The sequence below is a fragment of the Podarcis melisellensis genome, assembly GCF_964234715.1.
Source record: "Podarcis melisellensis genome assembly, chromosome: 5".
In the NCBI taxonomy this organism is placed as follows: Eukaryota; Metazoa; Chordata; class Lepidosauria; order Squamata; family Lacertidae; genus Podarcis; species Podarcis melisellensis.
Window position 1 is genome coordinate 96679183 of NC_138537.1, and position 25913 is coordinate 96705095.

Consider the following 25913-nt stretch of genomic DNA (forward strand, 5'->3'; position numbering starts at 1 on the left):
CCTCACAGAGCTATAATTCTCAGCACCCTGAAGCTGAAGTCTTCGGGCTCTTTGGGGGAAGCCATGTGCTTCAATTGTATGGGGTGTGTGCAGCCATACTCCTTTTTAAATAATTCCATAACCCACAGTAGGGAGGCAAGGACAGCAGTTTCCCTCACCTGTGTTGGAAGGGACCCTTGGGGTCATCTAGTTCAACCCTTTGCAATGCAGGAATCTCCACTAAAGCATCCATGGCAGATGGCCATCCAGCCTCTGCTTAAAAACAAGACTCCATCACCACCCACCTCCCAAGGGAGTCCATGCCACTGTCAAACAGCTCTTAGGATCAGAAAGTTCTCCCTGATGTTTAGTCAGAATCTCCTTCCTTGTACAGTAACTTGAATCCATTGGTTCTGGTCCTACCCTCCAGACCAGGAGAAAACAAGCTTGCTCCTTCTGCCACGTGACAGCCCTTAAGAAATTTGAAGGTGGCTCTCCTATCTCTTCCTTCAGAGACATACAGGTTACTGCATGTTTTCCCCCTTCAGTGTAGCTAGCAGCAACAGGGGAAAATACATAAGCTGTGAGGAAGCAAAGAAAAAGAGATCAGAAGATGCAGATCTTTCATATTTTGTCAATTTTGGACCCCAATAGAACTGGCTTCAAATAAAAATTCCCAGAACATGGATTGCTGATGTCCTCATCCTCCAGCCCCATGGAACAAGCAGCACCTGCCTCCCCCCATAAAAAGGGGAGTCAGCTCACCTTGTCCCTTTGGATCATGTGATGATTAAGGCTTTTAGTAGGCTGACGCTTTTAAAGCTTGTTCAGGCCTGCTCAAACTCTAGTAGACAAGGATCCGAGATAGGATTGCATGTGGGACATGCCCAAACCCCAAGGAGTTTGTGTCAGAGTGGGGGGACCCTGTCTCATGTGCCATATTGTCCTTAACCATCAGCACTTTGTCACAACAAACAAGCAGCTTTAACTGTGTTGTTTGAGCTCTAGCTGCTATGTACAGTGGTACCTCGCAAGACGAATGCCTCGTAAGACGAAAAACTCGCAAGACGAAAGAGTTTTTCGTTTTTTGAGTTGCTTCGCAAGACGAATTTCCCTATGGGCTTGCTTCGCAAGACGAAAACGTCTTGCAAGTTTGATTTTCAATGCATTCCTATGGGAATCCGTGCTTCGCAAGACGAAAAACTCGCAAGACGAAAAAACTCGCAGAACGAATTAATTTCGTCTTGCGAGGTACCACTGTATTGAAGAACACATCTCTGGCCACCAGGAGTATCGTATATATAGTTTTTACTCAGGTCCACGTCAGTTACTTTAGGCGGGAAACCCTGGGTGGTGGTTGTTACAATGTTGACAGCCAGCTGCCTATAAAAGCAGGCCGGCTGAGCTGTTTGCTGTTTAGTTCAGTTATAGCTTACTATAAAGAACCTCTTGGAGAAATCTCTGTGTCATCTGATTTGTCAACCCACTACTTAATACTGGCGACGAGGATGGGATAGGATGGACGTCAGAGCACAGCCAGATTCGGACACTTACTGAGCTGAAAGACTGAGCGAAATCACTGAACAGTACCAATTCAGACTTGACTGTACTAGCTAGAGCACTGTGTTCCATCCATCACCCACGTAGGTACTGGAACCATGGCTTCACTTGTGCCTCTAACGCTGTTTGCCCCAGCCTCTGAATCATGGGACTGCTACCTCGCTCGGTTTGACTGCTACCTCCAAGCCAACGAGCTGACGGAAGTGTCAGAGGAGCGTAAGTAGGGCCTATTCCTCAGCCTCTGTGGGTCCAAGGTGTTCGAGATGGCCCAAGCATTGGTTGCGCCTCTAACAGTCCAGGCAGCGCCGTGGGACACGATTCAAGAGAAGCTCTGCAACCACTACGCACCAAAGCCATCCAAGATTGTTGCCCGCCATGCGTTCTACCACCAGACCAGGCAGAGGGGGAGTCAATTAACAACTACACTGCCGCCCTCTGACAGGCTGCAATGCACTGTGAGTTCCGAGACTTAGACGATGCCCTGATGGATCAAATCATCTGCGGGGTCCGGGACATCCGTCTGCAACAGTGTCTCCTCGCCAAGCCAGACCTCACGCTGCAGAAAGCCATTGAGGAGGCCCTGGCCTCGGAAGCTGCTGAACGCTCCACCCAGGAGATCCGCAAGGCCAGCAGCCCACGTCTTGCTAGGAAGCCAGTTCCAGTGCATCACAAAGAGGCCAGCAGTGATGAGGCATCCTCCAGTGAAGACGATGACATGCACCAGACAAAGTGGGAGCGCAGGAGGTTCAAACAGAAGTCCAAGGGCCAATCGGAATGTGCCGGCTTTGTCAACCCACTACTTAATACTAGCCATCTGCTCTTTACTCGCTGAATAATGTGTCCCAGCCGGTACCAGTCTTCACAATATGCCAGGGCTCAGCTATAGCCATGTAATATCACTGCATCTCACAGCTCTGCTAGGTATAACAGCACCCTCCCCACAAAGCAGTTTAACGTAAAACATAGCACCCACGTTCTTCAGTCTGTGCGCATCGACAGCCCGACAGCCTGTCCGCTGTGCACAATTGAATCATGCACTGTGCCGACAAGGACAACAGTGACTTTAGAGAGGAATGGGAACCTTTTACAAAGCACTTAAAAAACAACAGAATGACTTGGACTCCTTGGCAGGTTTTGCACATGCACAAATTTATTTGTTAACATAATAGATGGATAACGCAGAGATTTTTACATTCTCATAACATGCAGAGAACAATATATGCAAATAAATCAGAAAGAGGAACTGAGGGAAGGGAGGAAAATACAATTGTTGAAATAATTTGTTATGTGAAAATAATCAATAAAAACTTTTATTATCTAAAAAAAGAATCATGCACTGTGCCGTGGGCGAGGGTGTGAACTGGGCAGCCCCCCGGTTTTCTGCCCAGTTGTACATATGGGGAAACTTTGCTAGTATTTACAGCATCCATCTTGCGATTCCTCAGGAGGTTAAGTATCTGCTACAATGATAAAATGCTTCTGTTTACAATGGCATAATTCTTTCCAATATCTGGGCACACGAACATTTCCTAACAATGTGTGTTTGGGGAGATGGAGGAGGAAACACCTGCCTTTATGCATGACATCACTACCATGACATTCACAATTGGACTGCAAATGTAGTTAACAGCAGCTTTCTCCCAGCCAAGAAGTGGCTCAGAGAAATCCAGGAGGGATTTCAAAGCAGACTGCACAAAATAAACATTCTTAACCTTAAAGCTATTAATAGGCCTTTTTAAAATTAAAGCCACAACACAAAGGCGTTCCTCATTAATCCCATCTTCCCCTTTCACAGCATCTCCCATGCTGGTCAATGTCCCCAACATTACACAGCAGATTCTTAGGTTTTGTTTGGTGCTTTGAATCGATCTTAAAGCAAGTCACTTTGAGTTACCTTAGAAGAAACGACTAACAAATACAATAAATAATAGTAAAATAAAATGATGATAATATAAGCTCAATTGTCTGGAAAGCTTGAAGTACCATTTTGCTTCAAAACTAGCTTGGTGCTCAGAAAGCATGATTTGGTTTGATGTCTGTATTGAGCCACAGTCTCACATCAGCTAATGCCGCAGGAGTTGTCTTTATTGTGTGTCCTTGGGGTGCAAAAATTCACTACTTTGCTGCATCTCTTTGCTGATGTCCTTTTTCCTGTGTCTCTTGGAGACCACCTTGGTAGGAAAACAGAAGAATCACTAAGGAGAGGTAACCAACCGGCCAAAGTCAAAAGGTAGCATCTAATAGCAGTGACGGGGGACACAGGTGGCGCTGTGGGTTAAAGCCTCAGCGCCTAGGACTTGCTGATCGAAAGGTCGGTGGTTCGAATCCCTGCTGCGGGGTGCGCTCCCGCTGCTCGGTCCCAGCGCCTGCCAACCTAGCAGTTCGAAAGCACCTCCGGGTGCAAGTAGATAAATAGGGACCGCTTACCAGCGGGAAGGTAAACGGCGTTTCCATGTGCAGCTCTGGCTCGCCATGTGACCCGGAAGTGTCTCCGGACAGCGCTGGCCCCTGGCCTCTTAAGTGAGATGGCCGCACAACCCCAGAGTCTGTCAAGACTGGCCCGTACGGGCAGGGGTACCTTTACCTTTACCTTTAATAGCAGTGACAGCAGCATGTTTGTGACTTTAAAAAAGTGGCTACTATAGTTGCATACGATTGTGGTTTAGTGCACTGAAGTAGAGACATGTTTAAGTAGCAAAAATGGAAAGACTATTAAGAGTAGAATACAGCACCTCAGAGTAAAAATAAATGTTGATGTAGCAATTTGTGATGCTATCTGACAAACCCACTGCAATGCACCAGTTTCTTAGTGTGCTTGCCAGATTAACAATTGGCGAATGATACTTGAAACTCAACACTGACGTTGTTTCTGCCAATAACAGCCATTACATCAAATTGTGCAGAAACGTATTGCTGTATCAGCATACAGCTTATAGATCGGTCTTTGCTATATATAGTCATGACAGCAGGCCTGTCACAATATCCCCAGTACACAAAGGCTTTATTAGGTTCCCCCACCCATTCTACAAGCGGCTTTTAGAAGTGGAAACATGTAGTTTGAAAACAGGCATTTCGAACATGAACCATACTGATTTGGTCTTTTGGTGTATTTTGCAAAAAAATTAAAAATAAACGTACGTGTGTTTTCAGTAGTATACTCTTACAATTCTAGTAAAATATTAAGAAAAAAAGACAGCTCTTCTCCCTACAAAATATGAATTTCAAGATGCATATTTTGTCCAATGTGGCACCTGGGGGCCTCTTGGCGCCCACTGAGGTTTCCAGCCCCTGCTGATTTATTGAAATGTCAGTTTGGGAGGGCTGGGGGGGGTATTTTGTAGTCCGAAACAAAACAAGTGCCTCTGAACCGAAAAGTATTGGGGACCCCATGGTTGCAATGCGTGACAAAGCAACCACTTGTTTGCAAGACACAGTAATTTATTTACCGGTAAAAATCTCATTTCCAATTATATTAATTCATAGTATATATTAATACAACTATTTCATACAACATGCAACATAACAGTCCTGCAGTAAAACTGCAATGAACTGATTAATAACTGTTTATATACATGCTAATAAACCAATTTTGTCCAGTCCTGCAATGTACTTGTCACTGCCGGACAGAAAAATATTCTGTCCTCTTTGCGCAACATTACTTCCCCCATAAGAGCATTTTGCAAACAGGAAGGAGGTCATCCAAAATCTGAGCATCCATTTCAAGCAAACTTCCTACAAAAACCACAGCCCTGAATCGCAGGAAGCGTCAGTCTACAGTTCATTCTGCAGCTACTTCCATGTAAGGGGCCCTGATTTTCCAGTGTCTCTGGCTCGAGTTCCCTTCAATCCAATGGACTGCCCAGAGCGACTTCTCAAATCACGATCTGACACTTCACTTTGTGCCATCTCTTCATCGTATCTAAGGGCAAAGAGAAAGTCAGTATCGTCCCATGGGATTCACAGGTGGGCTAAACAATGATCAGAACAAGGTGGTACCGCTCCTCCTAGACTTTGCTACTACAGGTTGTAGATAGAGGAATTAAATGCTTGCCAATTATCTGCCTATTATTATTATTATTATTATTATTATTCCACCCACAATATTAGGATGGTTCACAACACAAAAATACATGATAAAAATGAGAACAAAAAACCAACCAACCAGCGGACGACTCTGGGGTTACGGTGCTGATCTCGCTCTATAGGCCGAGGGAGCCGGCATTTGTCCTCAGACAGCTTCCGGGTCATGTGGCCAGCATGACTAACACCGTTTACCTTCCCGCTGAAGTGGTTGACGTGCTTTCAAACTGCTAGGTTGGCAGGAGCTGGGACCGAGCAACGGAAGCTCACCCTGTCGCGGGGATTCGAACTGCTGACCTGATTGGCAAGCCAAGAGGCTCAGTAGTTTAACCCACAGCTCCACCCGCGTCCCTATTTCACATATACACACACACACAATCTCCACTTTTTGTGTGTAGTCTACAGTGATACAAGCCACTAAAGTTTAGGAAGAGCTATGAAGGTGAACGGCGTTTCCGTGCGCTGCTCTGGTTCGCCAGAAGCGGCTTAGTCATGCTGGCCACATGACCCAGAAGCTGTACACCGGCTCCCTCAGCCAATAAAGCGAAATGAGTGGCGCAACCCCAGAGTCGGTCAGGACTGGACCTAATGGTCAGGGGTCCCTTTACCTTTATACCACCATTATACTGCTGATTATGTACTTTGGCTATACACGCATACAATCTCCACTTCTTGTGTGTAGTCTACAGTGATGCAAACCACTGAAGTTTAGGAAGAGCTATTCCACCATTATACTGCTGATTATGTTCTTTGGCTCTATCACAGGACAGAAGATAAGAATAAGAACTTGTTATTTTGAATTGAAAGCTTCATGTTAATGTTTACTTCTGTGTATGTGCTATCAATACAGACAACTGCACTATTTCTTCCAGGGATGTGCATCAGTACCGACTAAAGCCTCAGCTACCATTTACTATGTAAGTACTTTCCATTTTGCATCAAGATTAATGGCATAAATGACAGACGGAGACATCACTCAAGTGAAACAAATGGCTCATCTAGAAGAACCTTAAAACTTAACAGCAACAAACCTCAGAGCTACTGCACATTTATAACTTGCCACAGCAATCTGCAACATTCTGAAATACAGTGGTACCTCGGGTTAAGTACTTAATTCGTTCTGGAGGTCCGTTCTTAACCTGAAACTGTTCTTAACCTGAAGCACCACTTTAGCTAATGGGGCCTCCTGCTGCCGCCGCACTGCCGGAGCACGATTTCTGTTCTCATCCTGAAGCAAAGTTCTTAACCTGAAGCACTATTTCTGGGTTAGCGGAGTCTGCAATCTGAAGCGTATGTAACCTGAAGCATATGTAACCTGAGGTACCACTGTACTTAATAATGTGATTATCTGGTGAATAATGGCTGTTATTATTAAGTAATAATGTGCCATCTGAGTTTTTGCTGAGTTAACACCAAGACTAGGTTACACTCAGATACTAGTCAAAAGGCAGCCCTAAAGCATCTACTTGCAGAGGTTCAGACAATTGCTTTATCTATGATTAATACTTACAAAATCTCATAATGTCCAAGGGCTTCTTTGGGGGGAGATTTATTCCATTTACAGTCTGGAATTTCCCCGTTAGGGACAGCAATGTTAAGTGTGTCATTAATAAGATTGTATTTGAGGATACGATCATTGGCAGTACTGGAAGTAAGAGATGGAGAAGCGTTGACCTACGATGTGTACACAGGAAGGAGAAAAATAGATAGTTCACATCCACCAATTCTTCCACAAACAGAAATACGATAAATCACCAAGAGCACCTCAGGGTCATTCCATAAGAAGTTGTCCAATTTTTGATGACTTCTTTTACCTCATATCGGCCCATTTTCTTAAAATTTTGAACACTTGTTGAATGATCAGAACTAAGTTTAAATCTAAAAGTTTACTTTTTTATCTCATCCCGTTTTTGAGTTGTGTTGGTTTGAAATTTTAAAAAACTGACAATTGTGGCCTTGCCAGACTAAACAAAAATCTTAAAAGCTCAGCTCAAAATTGAGATATTTCCAAACTAAAAATACCAATGTCTTCAGAACTTCATGGGCTTTAATTTGATATGGCACATGATTGATTTACTTTAAATTTTAAAGTTACATAATTAAAAAAATGGTTGAAGTGATAAAAAATTTAGGAATTAAAAATTCCAAAAATGTATTATTTCATATTTCTAAGAGCATCATGCAAAATTGGGATCTGACTAGGATCACATTTAAAAATATATATTTTGTACATATTTGTTGGCCCTATTGGGTTCTATTTAGGATAAATGGGTTTTCCTGGAGTAAAATGTAACTGAATAAACAAGACTTCAAACAACAGGATCAGTTACTTCAAGCATTTCTTCAAAAAGTTATTCAATTAAAGGGTATCTGAAAAGCTAGTCAGGCTTTTCTTTTTAAAAAGTGTTTCAAGGCAGCTCCAACGGGAGCACAAAATACAGAATAAAACAAGAACCAGAGAAGGTCCAAATAGCCAGAGGCCTGGTTACAGAGCAAGGTTTTCACCTGGCGCCTAAAGACAAGTAATGAAATGCCAGGCAAGAGCCTTCCACAAACTCCCATTTCCATCAGACTCAGCGCCCGCATGGCCAAGGGACAAAGAACGATGGGAGTTCTAGCTCAGCAACAACGGGAGGGCCAATGGTTCCCTTCCCATCATCTAACAAGGCTTTTCTGCAGTTGTAGATCTCGAAACGTGCCCCTGATTTTCATGAATCGAGACAGCCAGGTTTGCGACATTTTACCAGGTGCTATGATGCCATAGTTTGGTCACCATAGTTGCCCTGGCTTCATTTCCCACTTCCCCTATGGCAGGAGCCAGCAGAGCCCGAGTCCCAGCTCAGGGGCTCAGCATCCACTATGCCCCATACAAGGAGTCAGCAAGGCTTCTCTGTGAGGAGGGGCATAGCTGAGTGGCCGATTCCTGGGATCTCTGATGAGAAGTGACCTCCAGAAACAGAGCTGGGAAATATTGACGTTGAAGGCCTTGGAGAGCAACAGCTACGGCAGACAGTGCTAGACTAGATGGACCAACGGCCAGGATTCATTATAAGACACCTTTTTATGAGTAGTATTCCTCAAAAGCAAAGACTTTCCCATTCAGAGTCTTGAAAAGGGGAATTCTTTAGGAGCCAATGAGCAGGACCCTTTTTCCACACTGCTTTTCAAAGGAAACCTGCAACGTCAAGATAACTCCGCTTACCTCAATAAGCCATGGCTTTAGCTTGTCATCAATGATGATGTCATATCCGTAACATTCAAAGCAGTGTTTATCATTGTTCATTACAGGCTGAAAGAGTTGAAAACGTACGTGAGAGCAGAAATGAACATCGGTACAATTTTACTAGCTACGGAGTCTGACTAAGACTCCTGAAATAAATATGCATACACGCTCCCTATTTTGCTAGGCTGCTGTCAGCTGTGGGGCGCCCTCAATAAATGGTACAAGCAATCATATTGTGGGCTAGAAAAGGGGGTCCAAAAAGTTTGATGGGCCACTGCTTTTTAGAACCCCCAAAGCTCAAGAGATCCTGTCCAAGTCTTGCTTTGCATTGAAGGGGGTAGTTGCCAGGCTCAAGGATGCAGCTGCCAAGTGATCGTATTCCTCAGCCTGGTGATGACAACCAAGTGATACTTCTTTAAAAAGTATTTTTCAATCATCCAAAAAAATATCTAGTTCTGAGAGCATGCTATTGTCCCCTGATCAAAATACTCATGCATTAATGGGTTACACAACTACCCTCACACATATACGCATGCCAGCCTTGGCAAAAAGGTAACATTTATAGAAACCCTAAATGACTGTGACCTTGGACCGACCAGAGGGATGGCAACTCTGGACTTAATCTTAAGTGGCACTCAAGACCAAGTATGAGATGTAAAGTGTTGATGGAATGAAATGAAGGAGTAACCACAGGACTATTACATTAAATAAACGAGTACGATACGATACGATACGATACGATATCTTTATTGTCATTGTCCCTTGCGGAACAATGAAATTGAAAAACTACATAAAACAACATAAAAACTACATAAAACTACATTAAAACTACATAAAACATTCAAAAACCCCTAAAAACTCTAAAACCCCATTTTAAAATACACTATACTACAGAGACCCCTTATGCTGTGTTTAGAACCAGAATTGCATTAACGCAGAAACTGTTTTTCAGGCGGCTAGTCCTGGCCTTTATTACCCCACTTGCCGAGAAAATACAACATAGGAACATTTGAGTTCAAAAGAGGAAACTTCCCCCAAAAAGAGGGAATGGGGAAACTTCCCAAGAGGAAAGGTTTCCACATATAGAGCCTTTTAGTTTAGAAAAAAAGGCAAATAAGAGGTGACAGGATAGAAATGTCATGGCACGCAGAAAGGGGATAAATTAAAGTCTTTCTCCCTCATAACACGAGGAACTCATGGAGATCCAGTGAAGCTGAATGTCGGAAGATTCATGAGAGACAACAGAAAGGACTTCACACAGCACATGGGATTTGCTCCTACAATGGAAAATGATGGCCACCAACTTTGGTGTAGCCAAATTCACAGAAGACAAGGCTGTCGGTGTCCCCTAGCCAATGCTCAGAGGCAGCATGGTTCAGAAAACCAGTTTCCGGAAAGTGGAGAATACGGTTGCAATCAGGTCCTACCTGCAGGCTTGCCATGGGCATCTGGCTGACTACTGTGAGAACAGGATACTGGACTGGCCCAGCAGAGATACGTTTATGTTCTTATATAGTCCTTATTTGTACACAATGTGCGTACTGCCTAATAAACTCTGTGGCCTTTTTTTAAAAAAGACCCCGAAAAGATAAACACACATATTTACAGCCTCAATAGTCAAACCGGGAAGAGCAGAAGGAAGCATTATAAAACGTATTTTTCTTTTGTTTCTCTACTCACTGCAACGGCTTTCAGTGACTGCACAATTATCCAGTGAATTTCATCAAACAGCTTGTTGGTGACCTCTTTCCCACGAGTGCTTTCTAAATACAAGCGCAGATTGCTCACTGTCCATTTACCACCATGGATGTGATTGTAATCATCCTGCAGAGGCAAGGCGTCAAATCAAAAAGAATAGATTTGATATCAGCTGTAAACACACTCACAACATTTTCCAACCAGTTGATCTAATAGAACAGGAGGTTCACAAGCCAGACTCTGAAGTAAGGACAGCAATACTGTTGTGAAAGAATGAATGGAGCTGTCACAATGGTCTTCAATCAGGTTATGTATGCAGGATAGCTAGTTGGAGAAGCAGAGACATTGGCCCCATCAGCGCTGTACATTTTAAACAGAATTGTACCACTTTAAACAGATCGTTACCCCCACGCCCCCGCCAAAAAAGCCTGGGAAATGTAGTTTGCTAAGGGTTTGAAAGTTGCCAGTAGAACCCTGTTCCCCTCAGAGGTAGAACTCCCAGGAATTAACAGCACTTACTGTAAGTCCACTAAACCAACAATGGGAAAGAGGTTGTAATCAAGGGACTGAGGTACAGTGGTGCCTCGCAAGACGAAATTAATTCATTCCGCGAGTTTTTTCTTCTTGCGAGTTTTTTGTCTTGCGAAGCACGGTTTCCCATAGGAATGCATTGAAATCAATCAATGCGTTCCTATGGAAACCGCCTTCAGACCAGGTCCGGGGACAGTCTGTCCCCCAACCTCTTCTGAAGGCAGGGGGGGGGACAAGGGCTTTTCTTCCCACCGTCAGCCTTCAGAAGACTGTTCTGAAGGCTGGCGGTGGAAAGAAAAGCCCTTCTCCCCACCTCCCGCCCCGCAAGCTCCGGGAACAGGAGGGCTTTGCTGCCGACCACCAGCATTTTAAAAGCCCCCGGGACAGTGGAGAAGTCTCCGCTGTCCCGGGAAGGCAGGCGGGGGGGAGCAAAGACTTTCGCCCCCCGCCGGCCTTCAGAAGAGGTCCAGGAGCTCTTCTGAAGGCCGGCGGTGGGCGAAAGTCTTTGCTCCCGACCGCCAGCATTTTAAAGAGGTCCCCGGAGATTTCCCTATGGGCTTTCTTCTTGTGAAGCAAGCCCATAGGGAAATTCGTCTGGCGAAGCACCTCGAAAAACGGAAAACTCTTTCTTCTTGCGAGTTTTCCGTCTTGCGAGGCATTCGTCTTGCAAGGTACCACTGTACTGTGTTTTTATTACTTATGTTCCCTTTATAAATTTATTAAAAGTAATTTAAATATACATTATACAAAAATGTTCCAACTTTACCCCATGCTTCTGAATGGCAACATTGGTAAGATGCACAAACATGTTGTCTAATTCACTTGTACTTGGTGTGTATTTTACTGTGCAAAAGCGACAAAACCCAAGTTTATACCTGAAATGCAAAAAAAGGGAGGGGGCAGATTTTATTGTTCACCAATTTATTTGTTTATTTTAACTTATAAACTGCCCTGGAAATATTGATATCCAAAGCTGGCATATGTATGCTTAAAAAAATAAATGAATAAACTTCTTTTAATCCAATAAATGGATGTATTACAGCAACAAATGGACACATTACAGCAACAGTTATTATGGAGACAACAACTAAAGGTAACTCAAATACGTCATAATGTCCTGAATACATTCTGGAAACAGCAGCTGCTGTCCTCCCTGCATCCTGCACCATCACCTTGATTAGGATTTTACTGCTCAATTTCATAATGATGAATATCAGTGTTATTAAGGAGGTATTAAATTTTTCCCAATGCTTTTTGCAATCCTGTTTATTTTTCTATTAGTGCATCAAAATATTGTGGCCACTAAAGGGAAAGATTTAGAAGTTAACAAGGTGCCAGGGCTGGATGATACTCATCCAAAAGTTCTTAAAGAATGCAGAATTCTGACTGCTGGCCTATTACAGACTTCCTCAACCTCGGCCCTCCAGATGTTTTGAGACTACAATTCCCATCGTCCTGCTAGCTAGGGATCATGGGAGTTATAGGCCAAAAACATCTGGAGGGCCGAGGTTGAGGAAGCCTGGTCTATTACTTCCTGGATTCTCTCCCCACCCCAAAACCCGCCAACAACCTGGTGTTACGACTCAACTGATTAGGAGACTGATTTTTAAAATACATATTAAGCAATCTAACTCCTACCCTGTATACATATCCAAACCATGACAGAGAATAAGAATGGTTTCTTCAAACTATGATTTCAGAAGCACTTCAAAAGTTTCTAAAGACATCTTGGCCAATACGGAACAAAGAAACAGATTTCAATGAAGGAAAGTGAAAAGTTTCAAGGCAAAGCCAAATTGTACGAAAGTGAATTCCAGCAAAGCCACCTTCAAGCTGGGAGAAGGAGACACAGAGGTTGCATCCAGACTTGCAGGGAGAAGATAACTGCAAACGGCCTGCCTTTGTGGGTGCAAATTTGTGTCAGTGCAAATCGGGTCAAACAAATTCTCCATACCGAAATTATGGGGGCGGGGGAAATAACAAACAAATCTTTGGTTTTTTTATGATTTGCCCTGCTGGGATACATAAGACAATTTCTAGATGGGGTTATTTTGGAAAAGGTCATCTCCCTTCCCCTCTAGCTCGCCAATATGCACAGGGAAATATAACAAGTTAAAATCCAACTTCCTCACAACTCTGGATGAAAATTACCCTCCGTCACTTTTTATTTCCAGAGTGCCACTTCTCACCCTGAAACAGGGGCCTTGTCAGAATATGGACAACTTACATGTAGCATCTCAGAGGACGGTAAGTAGACACTAAAACATACAGGCGAAGGTCAAATTTCTTGCCCCCTATCAGTAGAGGATTGTTGATATACAGAGAAATCACATAAGCTTCTTTAGAGGACTGAGATATAAACCTAGGGAAATATATATTATATTATTTAAAATGTGCTAGTTGCATTCAACTGTTTGCTTTTATTTGTAAAACTAGCTCTAGAAAAGTAACAAAGGCAGTTTCATTTTAGTGCTATATGCAGAACTGTTGAACAAGAAGAGCTGACAGATAGGACTGATTACGGTAAATCTTTCTGAGAAAAGAAAGAACTTCCCTAGACCGCAAGCATTTAAAAACAAGGACGACCAATGTGCTGCTCACAGAGTGCTTCTTGCAGCTACGGGACACTTTGTAGGAAGAAGTTCCAAGGATTCATTAATGTAAATAAATTATTTTAAATATTATAGCTTTTGTCTTAATCTGACTGGCAAAAAGTTTTAAGAATATTCTTAAAACTCTATCCACCACAGTTAATAGTCATTTGGTGCTTCCCAAAACAGCTTCTACTTCCTTTAAAAAGAGCACTAAAATCATTCCATGCAATTACACCAAAGCAATCAGTGCCACAACTTACAATATTATAGGCCCCATCTTATTTCTAGATTCATTTTTATCTTACACACGTAAAGTGCCCTGTAATCTGTAATAACTGTTTGAAGCACTTATGAATGACCTTCCAGCAAAATAAGAAAAGTCACAAATTCAGACAAACATACTAGACTGCAACAAGGAGTTAAACAAGACCCCACCCCCTTTTTAAGAAACATACGTGGATGTTTTGCTGTCTCGAGACCATTTTTTAATTTGGGAAAGTTTGTTGATAAGGAATATTCCTTTCCCTTGAGCTTTTCCACAGGGTTTCATAATCCAAGTACTGGAAGGGTTTTTCCGGAATTCTTCAACAAATAAATTGTAATCAGCTGGGAGCATAAAGGTGACTGGAACAAAGTCTAAAACACACCAAGGAAAACCAAGACTTAATATAGCATAGTTATATAGAGTGCCATTACACAGTAGGGACGTGGGTGGTGCTGTGGGTTAAACCACAGAGCCTAGGACTTGCCAATCAGAAGGTCAGCGGTTTGAATCCCTGCAATGGGGTGAGCTCCCATTGCTTGGTCCCAGCTCCTGCCAACCTAGCAGTTCAAAAGCACGTCAAAGTGCAAGTAGATCAATAGGTACCACTCCGGCAGGAAGGGAAACAGTGTTTCTGTGCACTGTTCTGGTTCACCAGAAGCAGCTTAGTCATGCTGGCCAATAAAGCGAGATGAGCGCCACAACCCCAGAGTTGTCCACGACTGGACCTAACGATCAGGGGTCCCTTTACCTTTAAGTACAAAGTGCTTTGCAAAGAACTGGTACCAAAGGAATTTATCATCTTTAATACAGTATATACATCAGCACATAAAACTAAAGGGGGAAACGCAGCCCTGTTCACATTCTATCCTAGTCTACATTTTTGGTTAGTTAAGGCTCATCTTCTCTCCAACACCTGCACTCCATGTTTAATACTAGAGTAGAAAGAAGCTTGGATAGTTTCGACCAGGCTTCCTCAACCTTGGCCCTCCAGATGTTTGAGACTACAATTCCCATCATCCCTGACCACTGGTCCTGCTAGCTAGGGATCATGGAAGTTGTAGGCCAAAAGCATCTGGAGGGCCAAGGTTGAGGAAGCCTGGTTTAGACCAATTAACAGGTGACACAGAAATACCGGTAACTTTTTTGTTGTTCGCCATCTTAAGAGGATTATCATGAGTTGAAGAGTATCTGCAGAACTTCACTATCAAGACAAAAAAAATTCCTTCCAGTAGCACCTTAAAGACCAACTAAGTTAGTTCTTGGTATGAGCTTTCGTGTGCATGCACACTTCTTCAGATACACTGTGTATCTGAAGAAGTGTGCATGCACACGAAAGCTCATACCAAGAACTAAGTTGGTCTTTAAGGTGCTACTGGAAGGAATTTTTTTTGTTTTGACTATGGCAGACCAACACGGCTACCTATCTGTAACTTCACTATCAAGAGTTACTGAAAGTCTATATAACCCTTAACTGATAGTAAGTCTATTAAGAATGGACTTGCATTCTCTCAACTCATACTATAGTAATTCTAAAAGCTTTATGGGAAAAGTCTGATTCTAGACGGCCAAATAAGGCTGTAAACCCAAGAATACATAATGGGAAGTCAATCCTATTGAAATCAACTGGGCTTATACCCAAGTCAACTTGGTTAGGATCAGACTGCAAGCTCAACAACTGATGGCCTCAACAAGGCCATGTCTGTTTTTTATACTCTTGGAAAGAACAAACATGATTTTAAACACCTGCTCCATTACCAGCCTCTCATGATCTTGGACAAATTACACCTTTTCTCACACTCTTGGAAAACTGTAGTAAGACTTGCAATAAGGCTGTGTTCAATATGTCTGTTCTTTTAAATCTGCAAAAATATGCTTCAAAAACCTTGCCCATGTGACGTTTTCAGAAATCTGTCTCAGGTGATTCACGACTGACATGTGGTCTATTGAGCTAAGTACCGGCCTCAAAGTAACGTTATCTGAGCCTTCATGTCTCAGTTGTATTTTAACTGAGATGTGGTTCAAAAAAATCACTGATGTTTTTATCTTAATGCTCTCTCATACACAGTCTGGACAGGCAAAAAACCGCTCTCAACTTGCCTTTAGGGGATCTTTCATGAAATAAATTTGTTCCTCAGACCCTCACACTGAAGCTATCCTACTACCTACTACCTGAGAAGATGTGCTCTACACAATTAAGAAGTGCTTACATTTCCCCTGAACTGTTGTGTATGTGGTCACTGACCTTGAGCAGAGCAAGACACACAGAGAGATGAGTAAGCTGCAGAATTCCCTGGAAAACCACAGGCCTGGTTCAGACGCCACTTTAAGTCACAGTATAAGATTCAGTATGGCTTAAAGGAAATGCACACTTTGTTCGTCCCTTCACCAGCGAGAAATCAAACCAGAGGTTGGCTTGCCATTATACAAACAGCATGTGCCGGTTCACACATGTTTCCCAACAAACTATTATGGTAAGCCAAGAGCAGACCTTGTCGCCTACCAAACCACAATGGTAAGCCAAGAACTAACCCCATCATGATTTGTTAGGAGACAAACAAACCACAAGGACTGCTTTCCACAAAGCAGCTAGCCCGCCTCTGATTTGTTTCCTCACCATCAGAAAGGAGGGAAGGAGAACGAACCATGGTCCTTTTGAGCAGCTGCACCAGACAACCTGCTCCACAGTAAGTTAAACAATGATTTAATGTGATGTGTGAACCGGATGGCAAAGATCCAAATTTCTGAATATCTATTATATGCTACGGAGGGATGTCTTGCGTTTAAAAGGCACATACAAATACTGTAGTAGAATTGGCCAAGACAACTCACCTAAGTAAAGGTATTTTCCATTTTCATCTTTCTCTGCGAGAGGGCTACCTTCTTTTTCTAATTCCTTCCTGTACCTCTTAATATTTTTGACCATTAAGTCCTTTCGGGTGAGCTCATAGTGATTTGGGAAATGGTTGACAATCTGGTCATCAGAGAGGCGGTAACCAGTCTCCACGCTGAAAACATTTCGAATAGTTTGCACACTCATCCTGTGAAGAGAAAATTGTCACTGAGCTTCCCCCAAAATACGCAACTCACAACCTGATAAGAATCAGTCTGGCCTTTGAGTTAAATATGATCAGAAGAAAAAATCACCAGACAACTTGAAGACATCTAATAAGAAATCTACTTCACTCTTCTTACCACCTCTTCTCCAGAGAATTTCGAAAAGGCAGTCATTCTTGAAGATGGAGCAGGCATTCTATAAATTGTTGTTGTACCCTACAAATTATCTTGTTATTCTGCATTCCAAGCTCTGCTTTTCCCCAGGAATCATTACAACAGGAGGGGGTTCGCACGTACCTGCTGCCTCTCCAAATTATGGTATAAGTGGAGTGAGCAGTTTCTGAAAACTGCACGAATATAAACCACTGATGAACTGAACCCTAACAAGATGCTCTTCTCATACACAGGAATTAGAGGACCATATATTTAAAAACACAAAAATATATACCGTATTTTTCGCTCTATAACACGCACCTGACCATAACACGCACATCGTTTTTAGAGGAGGAAAACAAGGGAAAAAACATTCTGAATGAAACAGTGGATGTATCATTTTTGTGCTTCATGCTGTGGCCACAGACATGTGATCTGATGGTGAATTTGGGGTGACCCAATGCAAAAATCCTGAGAATCCCTGTGGAACCATGCTTTGTAACCACGTTTTTGCACCATTGCAGCCCCAGGCAACAGTGGGTGGGTGATTTTGGGGGGGCAGGCTGTAGCCATGGACATGCTATGTGATCTGATGTGAATTTGGGGTGACCCAATGCAAAGATCCTGAGGATCCCTGTGGATCCATGTTTTGTAACCACGTTTTTGCACCATTGCAGCCCCAGGCAACAGTGGGTGCGTGATTTTTGGGGGGCAGGCTATAGCCATGGACATGCTATGTGATCTGATGGTGAATTTGGGGTGACCCAATGCAAAGATCCTGAGGATCCATGTGGATCCATGATTTTTAACCACATTTTTGCACCATTGCAGCCCCAGGCAACAGTGGGTGCGTGATTTTGGGGGCGCAGGCTGTAGCCATGGACATGCTATGTGATCTGATGGTGAATTTGGGGTGACCCAATGCAAAGATCCTGAGGATCCATGTGGATCCATGCTTTTTGACCACATTTTAAGTGGGGAGGGAAGGAAAAACACAGAACGGACAAGGAGCACGAGAGGGGTGTGCAGAGAAGCAGCTGGCTAAGAATGCAGGAGAGGGGTATAACGGGAGGGAGGAAAGGAAGGCAAAAGTTTTCCCTCACCTACCCACCCAAGCCAGCCAGCTTGCGCGCTCTCTTTCTCTCTCTCTCTCTCTCTCTCTCTCTCTCTCTCTCTCTCTCCTGCATGTTTTCAGCAGCACTGGCTGCTTTCCCCTCTGCTTGCCTGGAGGGGAGAGGCTTTCCCTGCTCTTTGTTCCGTTTGAGCAAACACAGCAAGGAAACAGAGGTTGGTGGGCAGTAAGACCCTGAGGCAGAATGCAGGAAAGCAGCCGCTTCCTCTTTTCAGGTTTCCTTTCTCCGTGAAGCGCGATTTGATTTTTGCCTATTTTTCCGGCTCCAGGGACCACACATTCGCTCTATAATACGCACAGACATTTCCCCTTCCTTTTTAGGAGAAAAAATCTGCGTGTTATAGAGGGAAAAATACGGTACCATGATAACAAAGAAAAAATATACCCCCCGCCCCCCGTTTAAAAGGCCAAAGATTGTTTAATTAGCCCAAGGCCTAGGAGAAGAGGAATGTTTTGCCTAGTGCCTAAATATACGTAATGAAGGCACTAGGTGAACCTCCCCAGAGAGCATCCCACAAGGAGGGAGTCACCACAGAAAAGGCCCGCTCTCGTGTTGCTACCCTCCAGCCCTCTCATGGAGGGGGCACATGAAGAAGGGCCTCAGGGTCCAGGTTAATTTGTATTGGGAGGTACTGAGTTCAATGGGGCTTACTCCCAAATAAGTGTAATTATGTATGCAACATGTTCCACAACACACACGCACACTGCTTACCAGTAAAAATTCCAGTCTTCATTTTCAGACACTTGGACCCATCCCCTCTTCTCAAAGTTGTTTATAAGCACAGATTTCTCTATGTCAGTAACCCATTTGACTTTTCCTGCCATTATCCTAAAAGTAAAAAAAAATGCATCTTAATTTAAATGGGGAAAACTGATACAGGTGAATACAGGCAGTCCCTCATTTACGTGGGGGTTACGTTCCGAGGCACCACGTGCGTCGATGAAATCATGTATAACTGAAACCCATTGAAAAAGCCTGCAACAACCCCCCCCCCTTTTGAGTGACGTTTCAGTGACATCTTTATGACATTTCCGGGTCATTTCCTGTTCAGCACGATGCACATATACATGGACATATTGAACACACCTAAATGGGGTGCTGCCAGTATGTGAAATAATTTCCACAAATAAATAGCATTTAATGGGAAGAAAAGGAATAAAACATTAGAACATTTTAATCCTGCTATATTTAGCCCAGAATGGATAGAACATGGCACTCTGGGCATAGAAGGTACAACTCACCAATGCAGCCTTTTTTTAAAAGATATTTAATTTGCTCTATAGTGCTTATTTATTAAGGTATGACTGCCCAATTTCTCTCACAGCTTTTAAGACACGTTTTGAGATTGAAAGTTTAGTTGGGGAGGGGGAATTAGTAAAATGTTAGTGGCTGGAAAAGAAGTGGTGTTTTAATAATTTATTTTAAGTAGTGCTATAATCCTTTTTCATTTTTTAAAGTTTCACTCTACCAATGTAGTAGTAGTAATAATAATAATAATAATAATAATAATAATAATAATAATAAATAGCCAACATGCATTTCTGCACTAACTGAAAAAAATTACAAAATTTAATGACAATGTGTGCCAAGTCACAAAATATTCACCTACTCTTGTCAAAACTATACCCCTTGGAAGGAAGGAAGAATAACAGTTCCATACCTTCAGGGATTGTACTCCTCCTCCATTTACCCCCCCCCCTCTAAATATGCCAGATTTCTGCAGCCTGAAAGAATAAGCTCTAGAAGTCATAAAAGAAGACTACTTCGATAATATGATAATAGCCCCACGAAGTCAATGAGGCGTGGCAATTCTATACAAAACCTATTGTGGGGAGCACCCTACATCAAATTGAATTTATCGAGGGACTTACAAGCAGGATAATGAAATATTCCAAGTTACCCATAATACAAATGTAAGAATCACAATGTCAGTTTGGTGAGCGGGAAAGGATATTGAGAAATCTCTCAGCAGGTCCCCACATGTCCCTATGGAATAAATACTGCTAATCAGTCTCAGTCAGCTTTTCAATTAATAAAGAAGAGTGTATTTTATTTCAGACACAAACAAAACTTTTACAGCATTCCAAACGTTGTTGCTCTTTACTTTCACGGGCCTAACTGTCTCTCTATTACCAATGGCCTTTCCCAACCAGCCAACCCACAAAAGCCAACCAACTGCCCACCAACAACTCCCAACCAACTCCTCCCAGAACTGATTTTATAAACCCACTGACTCCAGCCCCCTGGATCCTGTCTGTGCAACCTATTTAACTCTTTCCCCTCCAGCACTCTCTCATATATGTTAACGTCACACTCACATATTGTGGAATTCCCTCCCAGAAGAAGTTAGATTGGCTTCCCCTTTGTTCTCTTTCTGCTGACAGGCTAAGACCTTCTTATTCAGACAGGCCTTTGGAACCGAAGGGGCAGATGATGTTGACCACGGAGCTGCTATCAGGGCAAACTGAATTTTGATGCTGGTTTTCAATGTGTGTGTCGTTGCATTTTAACTGTTGTTGTTAACTATTTGGTTTTTGTTACTTTGTATTCTAGAATTGGGACGCAGGTCTAAACCACTGAGCCTAGGGCTTGCCGATCAGAAGGTCGGCGGTTTGAATCCCCACGACGGGGTGAGCTCCCGTTGCTCCTGCCAACCTAGCAGCTCAAAAGCACGTCAAAGTGCAAGTAGATAAATAGGTATCGCTCCGGCGGGAAGGTATACGGCTTTTATGTGCGCTGCTCTGGTTCGCCAAAAGCGGCTTAGTCATGCTGGCCACGTGACCCGGTTTGTGGACAAACGCCGGCTCCCTCGGCCAGTAAAGCGAGATGAGCGCTGCAACCTCAGAGTCGTCCGCGACTGGACCTAACCGTCGGGGGTCCCTTCACTTTTGTTCTATAATTATGTTTTGAAAGGTTGCATACTGTCTTGAAGCCCAGTTTGGGAGAAAGGCGGGATATAAATACATAAAATAAAATAAAAATAATGAAATCTGCATACAGTGCTGCAGGACAGCAAGGGGGTGATCAGTGTGAGGAAAGAAAAAACACCTTTTTGTTTCCTTTGACTAAAAGTCAAACTCCAAGTTTTGCCAAAAAGCAAAAAGAAGATACTGAGTCACAAATGTACTTTGAAGCAACTGAGTCGGAGAGGCTGTTAACTCCTGAGTGCCCAGAACAGTTTTGTTTGAGCAAGGACCTTTTATATCGTGAAGTCCTTGACCCACCATGCGGGGGGGTGAAGAAGTGAGAAGACAGTTAGTAATCCCACATGAATACCAAGACAAAATCCTGCAGCACGCTCACAACAGTACAAAACGGAGAGTGGCTCAACATTTTTATTGGCCAGGCATGGGGAAGCAAATAAAACAATACTGTCAAGCCTGTGACATATGTCAGAGAAGAGGCACCGGTCAAGACAAAACAAAAGCCAAATTGTGCCCCTTGCCTATCATATCAACCCCTTTTCAACGGTTAGGGCTGGACCTGATAGGGCCATTGCCTAGAGCCAGCAGGCGGAGAAACCGATACATCCACACCATAGTGGATTATGCAACCAAATATCCAGAAGCCATACCGTTGTGAAACACTGAAACAGAAACGGTGGCAACTGCTTTAATTAACTATATGAGTAGATTGGGCTTTGCCAGTGAAATAGTCACTGACTTGGGTTAGTGGTGTACGGGTCAATAGTCCGTGAGACGACCGGGGGCTCCGTACGAACGCCACACTGAGCAGCCACAGAAAAACATTCTCCCTTGCCATGCCTTTGATGCTGGTGGCACTGAGAGAAGTCGCTCACCCTAGGATCTTAGTACCAGCGAAATATATTTCATGTGGCCTGGGCCAAAGCCATATAACCAACACTTGGAATTGTGCTCAGAAACGGACCAGCAACCAATGAAGTTGTTTTAACAGGGGCAGCCCCACACACAACACGTTACAGTAGTTCAACTGGCATGTGTCCCAGTGGGCACAGTTGGGGCATGAGCCATAATTATGGAGAACGCGGAGATCAGGACCAAATCCAGGAGTACACCCAAACCGTGAACCCGGCTCTTCAAGGGGAGTGAAACCCCATCCAACACAGGTTGAATACTTATTCCCTGAGCCTTCTCCCAACTGATCAGGAGCGCCAATGTTTTGTCTGGATTAAGCCTCAACTCGTTCAGCTTCATCCATGACATCAGATACTGGAAAAGAGATTGAGGCATTCTGCAAGGTCTTAAAGAGCACTTACCTATCAAGAAAATAGAACTGAAGGAAACACTTTTTCACGGCTTTGATAAATGTAGATGCTGGAAGAGGAATGGACTTTATAGATCGAGGGATTTGATTGTGGACAGTAGAATTGTATTGTACCATGCTACTAAAAGGAATAGGCATCCCAAGAAACCTCAGTGGTTCAAAAACATTCAATAGATTTTATTTCTGCTGCAATAAAAAAACAGGCCATTAAGGATCTGAGGCAGGGGTCAGCAACCTTGTTCAGCCATGGGCTGGTCCACCGTCCCTCAGACCATAATAATAATAATAATAATAATAATAATAATAATAATAATAATAATAATTTATTATTTGTACCCCGCCCATCTGGCTGGGTTTCCCCAGCCACTCTGGGCGGCTTCCAACAAAGATGATACACTAAAATGTCACATATTAAAAACTTCCCTGAACAGGGCTGCCTCCAGCCCATGTGGTGGGCCAGACTATATTTTGGAAAAAAATATAGCAACAAATTCCTATGCTCCACAAATAACCCAGCGATGCATTTTCAATAATCACACACATTCTACTCATGTAAAAACACGCTGAATCCCAGACCGTCCGCGGGCCGGATTGAGAAGGCGATTGGGCTGCATCTTGCCCCTGGGCCTTAGGTTGCCTACCCCTGATCAGAGGAAATAGTTAGGAAAAGGAGAAAAATAAGGATGGGACTAAAAGGAAAACGGTTACTCTGAATACAAGGATGCAGCAGCCACATGCATTAAATGACAACTGTGCATCTGCAAACAGATACTAAGAGTCCTCTCATCAATATAATCCTTTTAATTAATAATAATAATAATTTTGCCACACACATTAAGCTGGCTGTGCACAAGTTAAAAGTGTGCACCTTATGGGCTTAGTATAATAGTTTTTTAACAGTTCATGTTTAATTGACATTTTGAATTGGTGCCAAAGAAGGATAGAACATTCTTTATGTATGCTACAACAGCAAAGTATTGGAAGACACAAGATCTACCCACCTTGGAAGAATGGCAGATGAAGGTGATAGACTATATGGGACTGGCAGAAATGACTGGCAGAATCCGAGACCAGGGAAGAGAGACAGCGGAAGAAGATTGGAAGAAATTTAAGGACTATCTTGGGAAACATTGCAAAATTAATGAATGTTAGAATGACGTTGGTTTAGAAATTTTGTGGTTTCCAGCTGTAATGGTTAAGTAAAAAGAAAAGAAAGGCTAAAAATTAAATGAAAAATAAGGGAGAGGATTTGCTGAATTAATAATTAGAAATTGGAACACAGAAAGGGGAGGTATGAGGAAGTCGGGGAAGTAAGTTACAAGAAAATAAGGGATTGAAACTATGCTTGTTTTTGTTTGTCTGTATTGTTGTTTTGTTTTGCTTTTATAGAATCTTTGAAACTTTAATAAATATCTTTTTTAAAAAAATAATAATTGACATTTTGACTGCCTACCCAGGGGGACTGGACTAGAGGACGCTTTGTGCCTCTTCCAACTTGGGCATTTCGGAAGGGGCAGCTTTTCTTCCCTTTGCACGGCCACCGGCTCCTGCCAAACCATCCCCTGAAGGCCCTCTCCCTCCTTTGGCATCTGGCTGCCCTGGGGGGGGGGGGGCTTTTCTTTAGAAATGGAGCGCAGGAGCTGCAGGGGACACCTGGGAAAGAAGCTGAGCCGGCTAATCATAATTTCTTTGTGTATTGTTGCGATTAAAATGATCCACGATCCTGTTGCCTGAGGAGTATGAGGAGATCCATTCAAAAGCAACTGCACCCAAATGAACTGCTGTGCAAGGAACAGTGGCGTAGCGTGGGGGGTGCAGGGGGGCCGGCCGCACCGGGCGCAACATCTGGGGGTTAGGGTTAGGGGGCGCAAATCCACGGGTTAGGGGGCGCAAATCCACGGGTTAGGGGGCGCAAATCCACGGGTTAGGGGGCGCAAATTACTTGCCTTGCCCCGGGTGCTGACAACCCACGCTACGCCACTGGCAAGGAAGACTGCTTCCATGCGGCGCCGGCGGGGGGGCCCCGGCAATTTGAGGGGCCCCTCGGGGAAGCCCTGCTGGGAGGGGGCCGCCTGGCTTCCTCGGGTCTTTCTTTCTGCCCCAGGCCCCTCTCGGGGTCGTGGGCTCGACTAGATGCCCCCCCTGGAGCCCTGCTCCGTTCGGCGCTCGAGACGGGGAGGGAAGCTCTTTACCTGCCCCAGAAGCGGAGGCGGCGGAGGCCTTTCCCGCCGCCACGGGCCCGCCCAGGATCCTCCTCGCCCGGCGCCTCGGCCTTCTCTCCCCCGAGAAGCCGGCAGAGGAGGAGGAGGAGGAGGCCGGCGGGCCGCTCCCCTCAGAGCGCTTCGCCCGCCGCTGCCTGGTAACCGAGGGACGCCAGGGAAGGGAGGAGGAGGAGGAGGAGGAGGCCGAGAGGCGTCTTTCTCTCCGCTCAGAGCTGAGGCGGAGGTCTGCCCCCCTCTCCATCCCCATCATTGGAGGATGGCTAGACACTCATATATATATATATAGGAGAAAGGCGCTTATATATATGACTGTTCTAGATCTACTTATCCACCTCCCCTCCCCCCCAGAGCAGCCCAATGTCTTCTGCATCTAACGTTTGTCACCATCATCGTCATCTATTTATTTATTCCCTGCCTTCCCCCGCCCCCCATGACAAGATGAAAGGATGCAGGAAAGCCCCTAAACACGTCTTGAAGATACGCAAGGAGCCCCCCCTCCCCGGCCCAAGCCCACTGCAGGGTCTCGGGGGTGCAATGTCTCTGCTCCACACTATTCTTGCATTCAGTTGTAGCAGAACCCCAAAGTAGCACAGGTGTAAGGTAAAGGTAAAGGTCCCCTGGACGGTTAAGTCCAGTCAAAGGCGACTGGGTGGGAAGGGCCAACGATGATGACACATGCTAAACTTTCAGATCTATTTACAGATAGGTAGCCGTGTTGGTCTGCCATAGTCAAAACAAAACAAAATCCTTCCAGTAGCACCTTAGTTGGTCTTTAATTTTTTTTGTTTCAGATCTATGTAACTGATTAAAAAAATACACTTGCTTCAACATTGCAAAGTATATCCCCCCCCCATAGGGAAATTAATTTATGTAAGGAAAGTAAGGCATGGTGCTGTGTTAATTTAAATATAGGTAAGACACTTGGGACTTCATACTTTCCTTTCCTCCACAGTATATGATTATGCGTTGGAAAAGCAAACATAATGACACAAGGTTATTACACATTTCATACTTCCATGTCAGAACAGAGTAAAATCAGCATATAGCTCCTCCCATGCAATTATTTCACACGTATGCACCATGTAGTGTGTACATGTCAGAAGAACATGTATCGAATATCAAATGCTACAACATACACATTGGTTGCATGTTATTTTGTATATATACAGGAGTGGT

The 25913-nt window shown here is 43.8% G+C and overlaps 1 protein-coding gene across 5 annotated transcripts; it reads right to left on the minus strand.

Moving 5' to 3' along the window:
- Positions 1 to 4249: 4249 nt before the first annotated feature.
- TTLL1 (TTL family tubulin polyglutamylase complex subunit L1) lies at positions 4250 to 24967 on the minus strand. 5 transcript variants are annotated; one of them, XM_081911769.1, is made up of 11 exons: positions 24708 to 24967; positions 22508 to 22565; positions 18982 to 19098; positions 16760 to 16968; positions 14121 to 14301; positions 13299 to 13433; positions 11838 to 11946; positions 10523 to 10666; positions 8822 to 8908; positions 7130 to 7293; positions 4250 to 5458 (listed from the first exon to the last, which is right to left on the minus strand). In XM_081911769.1, exons 3-11 carry the CDS (start codon positions 19092 to 19094, stop codon positions 5329 to 5331), a joined length of 1272 nt encoding a protein of 423 aa, XP_081767895.1. In that variant the 5' UTR covers positions 19095 to 19098; positions 22508 to 22565; positions 24708 to 24967; the 3' UTR covers positions 4250 to 5328. The 5 variants fall into 5 exon arrangements, with proteins under 5 accessions (XP_081767895.1, XP_081767896.1, XP_081767898.1 ...); XM_081911770.1 differs by lacking the exon at positions 22508 to 22565 and having other exon boundaries at positions 24708 to 24812; XM_081911772.1 differs by lacking the exons at positions 22508 to 22565; positions 24708 to 24967 and adding an exon at positions 23969 to 24074.
- Between the last annotated feature and the right edge of the window lie 946 nt (positions 24968 to 25913).

Bases quoted from the DNA above. Each gene is read 5' to 3' on its own strand.
- TTLL1 (XM_081911769.1), bottom strand. From the start codon at position 19,094: ATGGCAGGAAAAGTCAAATGGGTTACTGACATAGAGAAATCTGTGCTT. The intron at 14,302-16,759 runs GTGAGTTGTCTT...GGTGTGTTTTAG, and splicing joins TGGAAAATACCTTTACTTAG to ACTTTGTTCCAGTCACCTTT. The intron at 13,434-14,120 runs GTATGTTTCTTA...ATATTTCCCTAG, and splicing joins CGAGACAGCAAAACATCCAC to GTTTATATCTCAGTCCTCTA.